The sequence below is a fragment of the Acipenser ruthenus genome, chromosome 47 (genome assembly GCF_902713425.1).
Source record: "Acipenser ruthenus chromosome 47, fAciRut3.2 maternal haplotype, whole genome shotgun sequence".
NCBI lineage: Eukaryota > Metazoa > Chordata > Actinopteri > Acipenseriformes > Acipenseridae > Acipenser > Acipenser ruthenus.
This window is the reverse complement of record NC_081235.1, coordinates 3,625,387-3,639,530: the sequence shown is the minus strand read 5'-3', so window position 1 is coordinate 3,639,530 and position 14,144 is coordinate 3,625,387. Positions and strand designations below refer to the sequence as shown.

Here is a 14,144-nt window from a genome sequence, read left to right as displayed (position 1 = left end):
GACCAGCAAATGTGCCCGTGTAACCATAAGAAGAAAATAAGATCTAAAGAAATGTAAGTACATAAAAACTATTTTACAAGCTATGTTATTGTTTCAGATCAAATAATAGAGTGTCAGTAAAAAAAAAGGCCACTATAAGACTGTATGTCAGTAAGAACTAAATTGCAAGGTTGTCAACCCTGCTTACAGCACACACACCCCCTGCCAGTGCTATGAATGATGAGAAGCTGTATACGAAAGTGTGACGTACTTAAGGCTCTTTGTTTACGGTTTTTATTTTTGATCACGTGACGTCCCTTTAAAGAGCCAGCGCCGTTTCTTAATTAAACTCTTGGAAAAGCGTTGATTTTGAAACAAGATCACTTTTGTTTTATCTCCCGCAACTTGAATGAGACGATGATTCTGTTTCATTGATAATGTAAAAAAAAAAAAGGCAGCTCCTTATTTTTAATTCAAACCTAACGCCAACAGTGAGTAAATTGATTTAATTAATTAAGAGCAAACAATTATTTGCAAAACATGTTTTGCAACAAGTCATTAAGATTTGAAATCTGTTAAATTAATTTTTTTTTTTTTTAAATTTGAATTAAAAATAGAACAGAATCACTGTCTCATTCAAGTTACGGGAGAAAAAACCCAAGTGATCTTGTTTCATTTGGCATTATTAATTTTTACTTATTGTTTGGGTGATTTATTTGCAGGGTGGCGACAGGTTAGCATGCACTCCACTAAACTGACATCCTTATACCTCAATGCAAGCTCTTTCCTCAGCTGGGTTTAATTCAGTGGTTGTAAGCAAGCCAGAAACAAACAGGCATGCATCTCCTGTATCTTAAAAATTCAAATAAAAATGTGGTATTACTTATTTCTGTCTGTGTATCCCAGCAATACAAAAGGAAACTTGACCCAAAGCACCTCTTAACTATATTACATTTATAACAACACATTGGCTGATCTAGAGTGTTACATATTTGTATGGCAGGCAACTAAAGCTGGAGAGAAGCTCCTGAACTTAGTATTTTTCCCCTTTTGAGGGCTCCATAAAACTGAAAGCGTAATTTGGCCCCCAGGCCCCTGTCTGACACTCAGGTCTAGAGTCTACATAATCTCTGCAGAGGTGGGGTTCTGTTGTCCTCCAATCACAGCCTCTCACCTTGAGATGCTGCAGCTGTCTCCGCTCATCCTCCAGTTGTCTTCGTTTGTTCTCAATCTCCGCCTGTCGCTTCCGTTTCTCCTGGAAAAAGAAAAAGAGGGAAAATTGCAGGGCTGTGTCCGAAGGTTCGAAGGTTCGAAGGTTCGTTCGCTAGCCAGGGATTCGAAGATTGTTTTAAACCTTCGAAGGTTCGTCAGACGGGTTCACGCACTGTATGTTTTTTTTTTTTTTCTTCCTATAAACAGAAACTGTTTGACAATGTGTGAATACTATAAATCACACATTACATGTCACTCACATGCAAAATTCGATCTTTTGATTTGTATAATGCATAAACAAAAGTTGTTAATAAAATCTTCTACCACATTGTTATAGACTGCTTTCATGGTGCAGATGCATTTTTACTTTGAAAAGAACATTGGCTAGCATTGGGTTAACTGTCCAGTCCCTGGTTAAGACACTGGCCTTGAAATCCCTTCCTCAGCCCTCCTGACCAGCCCTTCAAATCAAGCAAAATTAAACTAGTTCTGGCGTGTTAAATTAAACTGGCTATGCACTTTGACACTGCAGACATTACCACTGATCGACTGTCTGCTATAACCCTTCCTGTAAGTGGTCTCCATACCAGCTACAGTAATCAGCATTGTATCGAATGGCTCATCAAAGTATTCCACCAGTTGACCGGAAAGTACTATCTTCCAATCTCTCAAGCTCTCACATCCTATTACTAAGTAGGCTAAAGTGTTTGCCCTTTACCTCATATCCGGTCCACATTAAAAAAGTGCTAACCAATGTTTTCAAATCCATTTTCTTACCTCTTCTTACTGCATTAATGCTCAATATTTGCTGAAGGTCTTTTATTTTTTTCTTTCTTGTTATTGTAACTTTGGCGTGTGGTTCAGGGGGCAGGAGCTAGGGCTCCTCTTCCCAACCTTAGAGGCCCAGCCACACCAGGAAGGTTCTCTGTGAGCCAGAGGGGACCCCAGGCCAGATCTATCCAAACTCTCCTTTGTTTTCCCGTTCTCTGTCCACTATATCCGTTTCACCCATGCCAGTCTTCCCCTCTGGAGAGCAAAGCTTGTTCCCAGCCTCAGAGCCCGGCCATGCGGCCTCCACTCCCCGGAGGTGGCTCTCGTAGAGTCGGGGGGAGACCCCTGGCCCTCTTTGCATATTATTTATTTTTTCTTTTCTAGCGTTCCAGTCTCCCTGCAAGGGGACTATAAGGCCTAGGCGAACCTTGCAAACCAGAGAGATCTATTCATCTTTTCAATTCCCTTGAGGGAAGTAACGCTTGCTTCCCAGCCTCACCTCCACACAAACTGAACATGAGAGGGATGTCCTCACATAGTAAACCAGGGAGCAGAATTACAATTTCAATGAGACTTCCCCTTTCAAGGTAGGACAGGGCTGAAATGGATTATTCCGTCATTCATGGTGTTTGGTTTCCAATTCTTCTCTTGTTTCTATTTTATTATCAATTATTCCTAAAAAGATAAAGCTCAGCAAGGTTCACAGCCACAAGCCTCGCCTCTGAAGACCATTTCAACAGTATCCCACAAGGGCTCTTTGCATCATCAGTATGAGGCTAAAGGCAAGAGAGTGACACTAATTTGATGATTAGTTTTCTACACCTGTGTGAGTTCCCTTGCTCACAACTGCCTTGTGTTGACAGCAACAATTAACTCAAGCCTGCTGTGCTAAAACTGTTTTTAAATAAGTTTTAACAATCAGTTGAAAAACAGAAACAAAACAACAAAACCAAATAACATGAAAGACCACAGGGAACGAACATTTTTTAAAGCCCTTTTCATTCTACTTCTAACACAGGCCATCGAACCTGTAGATCACATTGCAGAGTGAGGGGAGGACAAGGCCCTGATCAGCTAGCCTCTGTAATCAGGACCGATACCAGTGGTCTTCTTGGTCTGGGTTGGGGGATTGTAGAAATGTATAAAAGTGGCCTGAAACGATCTGACACTCATTCGGGTCAGCTGATAGAAAAAGCCAGGTGTTTCTTGAGCTACAGAGTAAGATTCAGCCAGAATTAATAGGTTTTCACCCACAATACATGTTGTGACCATTCATTGAGGAATGGTCACGTTAATTGACAGTGTTATGGCAGGTGTTTCCGTTTGTTTTGTCAAACCCCTGTAGCTCTTTTTTAATTAAAGGCTGGTAACCCTATCCCTGGCTCTACTCTGCCAGCAGGGATTCAGTCTCACACCATCCTGACAGATCTCCACAGGCAGGTCTCTCTGTGATGTTAGTCAAAACAGTACAAATCAAAGGCGGTTGTGATGGGTATGTACAATGCACTGGTAAGACTGCAGAATACTGTGCTCAGTTCACGTCCCCACAATACAAAAAGGACATGGTGGCCTTGGAGAGACCAATCCCTGGGCTTAAAGGGAAAAGTTACAGTCTGAAGATTTAATTTATTTAGACCGTAAAAGAAAGAAAAATTAGGGGGGCCTTGTTTGAAGTCTTTAAAATTCTCAAAGGGCTTGACAAACCTAACCCTAGTCAATCCTTTAAGAGCAGCACAAAAATCAAGATCAGCTCAAGTTAGGAATGGGGTAGGAAACATTTCTTTACATAGAGAGTGGGGAGGGTCTGTTACTGTTATTAATACTGAGTCATTAGGATGCTTTAAGACTCCACTAGACAAAGTGAACAGGATGAGCATTGATGGGCCGAATGGCCTCCTCTCACTCTTAGATTTTCTCCTGTTCTTCTGAAATGTGAAAGTCACTCACCGCTATAGCCTGCAGTCTCTCCTGCTGAAGCAGCGTGTCAGACATCCTGCGAACAGACAAAGAAAATAAACATCTTAGTACCAGGACAGACAGACACAGAAACACAGAACTGCTTCCGAGATACTGTAAGCACCAACATAACACTCAGACCAACATGTGCATACTGTCATTGATAGGAATTTGGATAGGCATGTTAGTATCATCACAACTATACTGAAACTCGGTCTGGACATACTTTATCACAAGCAGCTGGCAGTATCAGCATCTTCAGAAGGTACAGACCAACTACTCCATTACTTAATGGCATAAGCGATTGACAACAGGTTAAAAGAATCAACTCTCTACATCCTAGTGCAAAGACAGAAAAGAGTTTCTAACATCTTAAATATAGTATAAATAAAGTCAACCCAAGTCACCACTTCAAATGTAGCACAGAGGATAGGATAAGAGGGCACACATGGAAGCTGAGTAGGTTTAGAACAGAAGGTAGGAAGCACTTTTTTACACAGAGTTATAAATGTATGGAATAGCCTACCAGGTGACGGAGTAACATTTCAAACACTAAGAACAATTAGACTGTCCTATTAAATGAGATCCTCTTAAATTGGGGCAAATGGTGTGGTAGGAAAGGCGAAGCCTTGATGCTTATTTTCTTGTCAAACTTGCATTTTCCACGTGCATACAGTGGATATGGGCCATGGGAATCAACTTTTGTCATGTTACTTGAGTTTTGAATTTACAGCTAGGAGGAATCTCGCTGACATATTCAAAGAGCTCAGCCCATGCTTGGTATGTGGGAATGGTCTGGCTAACAGAAATATCTGTCATTCCTAAGAGGGTCTGAGAGTTCCTTGTAAAGGAGGCGTTTTATAGAAATGACTAGCATCTGTGAAAACAGGCACACATGTTTTAAATAAATAAATAAATAAATAAATAAATAAGTAGCGCCTTCTGTCCTCATTCTCTAGACAGGAGGGACACTCAATCTTCTCAGTCATCTCCTCCCTGGTGTGATCAGGGGATTACGCTGCTCCCTTTTCACTATGCAATTCTAAACACAATGGATTTGTGTCTCCTTTCATATTTTACATGGAATCTACAGTAAAACTATTTCACGCAAAAACTGTTCTTAAAGAATCACCCGGTTTAATAAGCATCAATGGGCTATTCTCAAATCTATTTACTCCAGATTGTCATGTGATACCACACCCAACAAAAACCTTGTTGATGTTTAATTCAGTGTCTTTGTCGTGTTGCTTTATTTCTTTCTTTCTACACTGGTGTTGATTTGGAGACTAGCCCTATATTCTTTATTGTTCGCTTTAATGATATTATTACTTGTCCCCCTTTTCATTGGGCTAAGAATCTTATTTACTTTGGTTATTTTTATAACAGGATTCTGGATTTATGCAAGAGAGAGAGTTCAGTATGATATACACTAGTGTGCACATTTATCACAACACCTCAAGATTTGTCATTTCTATCCTTTATATACATAACTATCTGCATGAAAACCTCTGGGTGTGACCATTTCAATTTTTAGTCAGTAATCAATGATATAGAAACCATGTGTGAAAATGTTAGACCACTTTGTGCTTTAATTAGGCATTTTAAACTTTTGTCGTATTATTTTAAATGAATTGCATGTGTGGCCTATTAAAGTCATCAATTAAATTAAACAATCACTAATTTGCCTATTTTGACAATTTTCCAAGACTTTCAGTTCCAGTGGTTTGATTTCATATGAACAACAAATCAAACTACAGAAGCAATGGGGTGCTCTAATGAATGTGCACACTGCTGTATATACAGTCCCTCAATGCATTTCAATGTATTTCTCATCAGCAGCAGTGAATACATGTTGATTTTGATTCAATATTTTAACATGGGGTTCATGAGATTCGTATTTGGATTAGTGCAGCTTCTTAGGCACTCTATATCGCCAGCTCAAAATCCAAAATTGCTGGATCAAGTTGAAAAGGTGTAAGATATCCCCTGCATACAAGTCATCAAGTGCCTAATTACTGTGTAATTACATAGTAAATACATGTGTACTTACACATAATTACAATGTTATTATACACAGTTACAATGCACTTGATGTGTACATCTTTTTGCACAATATATGTAAGTACACAATTGTATCAGAAAAGGGTTAGGGTTAGGTTTAGAGTTAGGGTTATATCATGCAAAACAAATGACACATTAAGTACATTGTAACTATGCATAATTTACTAGGTAACTACTGTGTAAATACACAGTAATTAGAGACACTTAATGCAAAGTGTTACCACTAAAGATACAGTGTGAGATTTTTTGAACAAACTATAAAAAATGTTGCCATTGAAAGTCTTTTAAAGTTAATGAAGAGTCGGAGTTAGAGTACATGTAGTCAGCTCTTAGAGAATAAAAACAGTTGAAAAAAGCCAGTGTCACAGTATTTTGCGTTGGTTTGGGCATTCAGCCTCGCCTATCAGTGACCTCGTGGTGCCTGCACTGAGAGATAGGGAGGCAGTCCGATACCCAACCACCCCGGCGAGGCACGGCCCAGACAGAGGTTTAAATGCACCTGGCTTTTCTACTATTGGTACCTCCACAGTCCAATGGCTGCTTGACTTTTGGGGATGGTTGCAAAGATTTTCCTGTCAATCAAATGATCATATTTGCAGGTGAATTTAAACATTGCTTTACATTCACACAACTAAATGATTATCTGAAACCACAGTTTTGTGTATCCCAGCACATATTCTTTACTCAGACGGTAATTTATGTTTTAAATATTTTGTAGATCTATTTCGATAATTGAAATAATGTACCCCGTCATTATACCAGCAAGTATAGGACAGGGTGCCAAACTGTACATATAACGAAGGGTCTATAAAACCCAATAAATTACAAAAACTGCCCACGCTGGCAATTAAAACGTTTTCTTTTTCAGTACAGTAATAAACAGCAAGGTCTCAGTGGTTATTTTTGGAATCGTAATTGTTATCAGCAGTGTGGGGTGAGGGGATGGACTCCAGGCTGATACACAGCATGCCTGTGGCCTTGCTGCTCTGCAGATCCATCCCTGACTGCTGCCCAGAGCCCGTCAGTAAACAGGCAGACACAGACTGCAGAGCTGATGGTGGGGGCTGGTCACATTTCCGAATGGACACAGCACTCAGCATTTGCCGCTCCCAGTGAAAACACACAGCTGGCTGCAGGCTCCTCTTTAATGATTGACGGTAAAATGGTTAACCCTTTGGTACTACAGCGGCACCACAAATTATTCTAGACATTCCAATTCCTTAGGCATTGTTTTATTTACTGTTAACTTGTTCCTGGTAAAATTCAAAATGCTGTAGAAATGAAATGTTATTATTTATAAAATAATATGCTGACAATGCGACGATCCCTGTGGAATCCCCAGTGAAGATCAGCAACACAGCCAGGACACAAACCTGCACCCCCCTGACTGTATGACTGTGGCAGTGTGCCCCGCCCTGTGTGTGTTATGTGTTACATGTTGCATGTGGTGTGTTAGTGTATAGGTCTTGGTGCACGGGATATAAATGGGTCTGTGTAGCACGAGTGATTTAAAATATATAGTTGTATTTAGGCACTGGGATTGCACAATCACTGCTTGTTTATTTTCTGTCCACTATCTGTTTTGTTTGTCTATTATCTTGGCCTCAAGTGCCGTGTTCTGTTTTGTTCAATCTTTTTATTTTATTTGCAATAAACCGGTGCTAACACGCGCCTTCACCATTTCACTCGCAGTGCTGTGTGTGTTTCTTCAGGGTCTGACGTCACCACTGCAAGCCCTCTGTGACTAAATGACTCACTGATGGTTTCTTAATAGTAGAAATGCACCTACTACAGTTAACCTGTCAACGTTGGACAGTGTTTACCTAGTCAGTCTTTATTGATTGAAGGAAAAATCGATGAGAATTCAGTACTTCAGGCTCCTGGAAAATGCATTGCCGGAACATTTGAATTGTAACAAAGAATTCAATACAGGGAAAGACCTGTGTTTTTGTGTCTCCATAGTTGTAGAATATTGAATGAATGAAAATAATGTACCATAAATCCATAAATATTTTGTATATATTAATAGATTACAGATATATATATATATAGTTTAATGCTTTGCTAATGATTACTACACACAGAAAAGCATACAGTTTCCTGCAGTTGGGTATAGGTGTAATATATATATATATATATATATATATATATATATATATATATATATATATATATATATATATATATATATATATATATAACGTAATACACAATCAAAGTATTGTGTATTACGTTATATATATAGACATTTATTAAAGGTAAATGTAATTTATTAAAGGTAAATGTAATTAAAATAGTAATCAGCATTCTATTTCTTTCATAGCCATACATTAATACTAACGCTATGATATTACTATCTTCATTTATTTATTGGTATTTTGTACATTTATATGCTTAAATATTCATTTACATTTGATATGATCAGATGTTAAGTTTTCAATTTAAACAGCAGTTTATATTGTAGCAAGAATCACTAAGAGAGACACCATGACTGTGGTGCCCGATTCAAACTGCTTTTGGAAAAGGGCTCCCCTAACAAAATGAGGCCAGCACATCTCTGGGTAAGAAGGCAGCGTTGTCTGTGGGTCAGGCCATTAGTCCGCACCTATTCTCTAGCTTGACGTGACCGAGCGGTTGTCTAGCGAGGCGTGGATAGGGTGTGTTGTCTGCAGGTCAAAGCCTCAGTCTGCTTTGCTCATCTCTTCTTGACAGGAGTGGAGAGAGATGTCAGTTTGGGGAGGGTCAGTCAGACACTGAGATGGAAGGCTGACACTTGGCTGTGTATGTGTGTCAGCACTGCCGGGCCGGCCTGTGTTTCCTGTTCTGTCGGATGGCAGCTTGAAGCCACGTTACTTCCATGTGAGCGGGTTGTCAGTGCCTGAGCGGGCCTGGCAGGGAGAAAGGAAGGGGAGTTACTGTACAGGGAGGAGTGGTAGGGTGCAGCCCTGTATTCTACAGCCTGTCACCAGTGTTCCCGAGTAGTTCAAGACTGGGAGCCGAGGGAGAGACGTCTCAAGACACGTGTCTGAATTGTGAGACATACATTTGGACCTCACACTCACCTCAGTTAGTGAGGCAGTTGTGTCAGCACCCGTTAGAGCTAAACACAGCGCAATTACCCATTTATACAGTTGGGTTTTTCCTGGAGCAATATAGGTAAAGTACCTTGCTCAAGGGTACAGCAGCAGTGTCCCCCACCTGGGATTGAACCCACGACCCTCCAGTCAAGAGTCCAGAGCCCTAACCACTATTCCACACTGCTGCCCCATAGTTCGACTTCATGATGCAAAAATAGTTAATTCTATGGGGTGATGCAAATCATTTGGCCATAGTTCTACAGTGTTTTAATATATATATATATATATATATATATATATATATATATATATATACTGACATGCAACACTCTCCATGGAATTCCCAGCGAAGATCTGCAACTTTGCACAGCCAGAACAAAACCCTGCACTGCCTGACTGCATGACTGACCCTGCACACCACACCGTTTCAAACGCTTCCATCTGTAAGAGCTACAGGACTTTATTATTCACTCCCTGTAAGATAACGAGACGTGTCACGTCTTCAAGACTTCCAACCGGCAAAATCCACAGATCACAATGACGTGTGATTTCAAATGTAATCAAATTACAGAAAATGCTGCAACAAGGAAAACACTTTGAGCGATGTACAAATTGAATATGAATGTGAGAAACCGGAGACAATGATCAAGCTGTGCACAACTAATTTAACAACTAACGAATAACATACTGAACACAGAAGGCTGTAATTCCATCTCGGTTTTCTGGTGACATACCAACCACGAGAGCGCTGCCCTCAGAGGAATGACAGCGTTATTATGTACAGGATATGGCTTAATATTGACATCACATTTTACAATTCTATTAATCTCATGCAGTAACTTCAACAGCTTGAGGCTTGCTGGGTTTGACTCCTTGAATCCCTTACACTGACCCACTGACTGCCTGACACAGTGATTATTGAAAAGACACCTTAGAGATATTTTTTAGTCATTAAATGAACCTTACTAGGTGTTTGTGATTTGTTTGATAAGATTAACAGTTTCATTTGACTTTAAAAAATGGAGCAAATTGCATTTTAGTGTAATCAGGGACTTTGCCCTTTAGTTTACTGTGAGAATAATGTTTAGTTTCTGCAAACCCAGAATTCACATGGAATTTTGAGTAAACTCCGACTAAACTACTTTTGAACGTGCTGTGTACGAGTATTTGCGGTTTTAGATTAATCACAACAGCCCAATTTGTTATTTTCTGTTTCTAATATATTGGAACGACTTTTGTTAAAATGATCAGGTTTTATTATAATACAATGTTTTTATGATTCACAACAGATATCCCCCACGCGTAATTAACCATTTAGATTTATTTAAGGACTCGGTTATTATCTGGCTTATCTGGTAATTCTTGGTGGTGTATACAGAGCTCAATGTGGGCTGAATAGCTGTGGTGTTCAGACTGAGGTGTGCGAGGAGAAGGATGTTAATAATGCAGTCCTGACCTTCAGGCTGTCTGCAGCCCTCAAGGACCCGAGCTGTCCACAGGACTGCCTGTACTTCTCTGGAAAACACCCCGCATTTCAATTAGACACGAAAATTAACTCCTATTTTTTTACAAGCAGCAGGGTTCAGGTGTGAATAAACATTCACAACAACTACTGTACAGCTACAGAGAAATAAGAAATATCACCTGAAAACAGTTAAATATCGCTCTGAAAACTGGAAAGGGTGGATGCTCTGGGAATTAATGTTGTCCCATAACTTGGGTAACTGAATAAAAACCCCGGGGGGGGGACCACACACTTGACGGTCCCTCAGTAGGTTATTTGATTGTTGCAACAGGGAACAAAACACTAATTTCAACTTGATTTGGTTTCTCTCAGACGACGCAGACCTCCCAAGTGACCCGCAAATTGACATTAAAACCTGCAGACCCGCGACAGTCATTGCACACCCTGCAAATTACAACTTATAACATATAATATCATGCAAATATATCATTTTAAGTGAACCAATGTGATTTTATTTAAATTTTATTGATTCAAATTGTAATTTAAATGACCTAGGTCAGATTAATAATTGTCCAAAATGTTCACGAGGAAAGCGGACACCCCAAACCCCCCTGCTGGCCCATCATTCCAGCTGATGAAACTTGGGACAGATGCATTTGGTTGTTAACTTACTGCAGGGTACAAAACCCTAATTCCACTTGATGCTGGTTTGTCTCAAACGGCACGGCTTCTGCAATTACTCCATAGCTGCGTCAGATTGTATTCCTGCCGCATGTAATGGGAAAATGTGAAAAGGTCTACTGTGCCGAATTACAAATAAAACACCGAACCAACCAATTACTAATTACGACCGCTTCAAAATGAAATCTCTGTGAAAGCCTTTTCTACAAGCAACACACGGAATGGAAGAGCTGGACTCCACTGTTCACACAGGAAACCCAGCTATATAAAAATGTGTTTTCTGCTTTATTTCAAACACCTAGTCCATTTGGAAGCCACCGTCTCTTCAGACAAACTACACAAGCTAAACAAGATTAACTTAATGAGGTTATTCGTTTTATACACAATAAGAAACCAATAAACGTCTCTAAGAGACCCCTGATACAAGGCTCAGTCATGGCTAAGTGATGATAGTGTTTCAATGCCTTTGGGAGGAGGTGTCATCATTCTTAATGTCTTTCTAAATGTCACAACGAAGGGAGGTTTTGACATAAATAAGAGGGCTGTAAAAGAGTAACCTACAAAAAAAAACTTTAAAAATATATACTGGCCAATGCCATAGTCAGCAATACATTAATATAACCCTGTAAATATGAAGTCACTACCTTAAATGACTGAGAGAATCACAGAATACAGCCGTGTACCAAGAATCAAGCCGGTATCTCAAAGCCTTATGTCTTTATCACAGTCAGGAATTTGGGGGTCTGGGACAAGTCCTTTGAAAAGTGCCCCCCTCTTATCCAGTGAGCGCACAATGACAGGATTTGCCCTTCTAGGTTTTTTTTTTTTTTAAAGCCTGCGTAAAATAAACCAAAACAATTCCTGGTTTTCTTCTGCAGATATATACATGCAGTCGCCTAAATATCTGCTCCCCAAATTCTTCTAACAAACCAATACACAAATCCTGATGTCACAGGAAAAGTTCTGCGTTGCTTATTAATCTTAGCATGTAAATCCACTGTAGTTTGTTTTAAAGTCTCACGACTAAAGTTACCCAGAAAGCACTCAAATTCAAGTCAAGAACTTCACTGCTGCAGGATCAAGTTTTTGTTAAAAATACGATGCTGTCACACTAGGCTAATGATTACTTTTCAAAACAGTCTGTGGCAAAGTGGTTAGTAGTGTGCAGGTGCAGGTGATCAAAGAACAGACAGACTATTGTAAACCAGGTAGAAAGGTTTGTTTATTTGATTTCTTTATGTCCAGTGCCTGACGGCAAAACAAACAGTAAATAATAATGCTGGTAAGTGATACAGCGGGGTGTTTTACTTACGTTATAATCCCTGGGTTGGTCCCAAAATAATAGTCCCGCTATTGTATCCCCACATTGAACACAAAACACATACACAAGTCAGTTTAGTGCGTGAATTAGTGATTTGTGGTACAATACAGTTTACAGAGATACAAGTGAAGCGCTGTTCCGGGTTTGTGCTGGCCTCTGGTGACAGCTCCGGAACATGTTAGCCGTCTAGTGATTACAACAATAGACAGAACAAAACTAAACACTCACAATTATTCACCACACAAATACAGGTCCTCCCGGATCACTTATTAATAACCAAATCGAAGGAATAGATAACATCGCTTCGACCCCTATTTATACCGTCACTCATGACCCCTTGGTAAACGATTGCAGCCGCTCCTCCAATCCGCGGCTGCCACATCATTTCCCTTCCGGGTCAGTGAGTTAGTGTAACGAAGCTCCGCCCCTTTTCTACATGACCGACTTCCTTTTAACCCTCGGAACAAAGTGTCAGGCCAAGCAGTCCAGAGTACTCTGTTCTCGTTACTTAGCGCCCTCACAGGTCTGGAGGAAGATTTACCACCAAGAATCATTGTCTGTCTGTCACATGGCCCTAGCGTAAAGCCAGGACTACAAAACATAAGGCCTAGTTGCATTGAACTAGATTTAAAAATTAAAAAAAAACAAAAAGCTTTGTGCAAACACATATAGTAAGAACAGCCTATATAAGTTTTAAACAACCAACATTGTTGACACTCAAAACTAGCGTGTGCTGGTTGTGAAAGGACATCGTTTTTGCAGGAGTAAGAAAAAATAGAATAGGCTGCTCGTTTCTCAGTCCTGATTTTTTCTTTCTCCTTTTTCTCTTTCCACATTTGAGAGCCAGATTTAAAATGATAAAAAAACATTTTTTTAAAGCTGTTTACCCCCAATAGTATCTTTGTGCACTGCCAGCACGATGCATGTGTGGTGAACTGTTTGGCACAAACTATTAGCACTGTTTAGCCAAAACAAAAAATAAATCAGACAAAAGCTTAACAGTCAATAAATATTGTCATGATTTCAAAGGATAAGTGTTTTTACAATATTACATTTGCTTTTTTGTTTTTAAGTTCCTGGCACAGGCCTGGGCCCCTCCTCAGAGCTCGTGCCCCTCCTCAGTGCTCGGGCCCCTCGTCAGAGCTCGGGCCCCTCCTCAGAGCTCGGGCCCCTCCTCAGTGCTCGGGCCCCTCCTCAGAACTCGGGCCCCTCCTCAGAGCTTGGGCCCCTCCTCAGTGCTCGGGCCCCTCCTCAGAGCTCGGGCCCCTCCTCAGAGCTCGGGCCCCTCCTCAGTGCTCGGGCCCCTCCTCAGTGCTCGGGCCCCTCCTCAGAGCTCGGGCCCCTCCTCAGTGCTCGGGCCCCTCCTCAGAGCTCGGGCCCCTCCTCAGAGCTCGGGCCCCTCCTCAGTGCTCGGGCCCCTCCTCAGAGCTCGGGCCCCTCCTCAGTGCTCGGGCCCCTCCTCAGTGCTCGGGCCCCTCCTCAGAGCTCGGGCCCGGGATAACAGTTCCGGTTGTCCCCCCTGACAGCGCCCCCTGGTCACATGATCCCATTATGGGAGCCATCTTTGGTTACATGTTAGATTTGCCATAACACTAAAAATATGAAGAGCCGACCTCAGAAA

At 40.7% G+C, this 14,144-nt stretch overlaps 1 protein-coding gene across 4 annotated transcripts in view; it reads right to left on the bottom strand.

Annotated features, from left to right (window-relative positions):
- LOC117966399 (paralemmin-1-like) overlaps nucleotides 1-14,144 on the bottom strand; it is a 48,093-nt gene that overhangs the window by 23,816 nt on the left and 10,133 nt on the right. For all 4 annotated transcript variants that reach the window (XM_059014033.1, XM_059014034.1, XM_059014035.1 and 1 more), the window contains exons 2-3: nucleotides 3,910-3,955; nucleotides 1,154-1,234 (exon numbers count right to left, since the gene is read on the bottom strand). In XM_059014033.1, coding sequence (XP_058870016.1) covers nucleotides 1,154-1,234; nucleotides 3,910-3,955 — 127 coding nt within the window. The remainder of the gene's footprint in view (nucleotides 1-1,153; nucleotides 1,235-3,909; nucleotides 3,956-14,144) is intronic.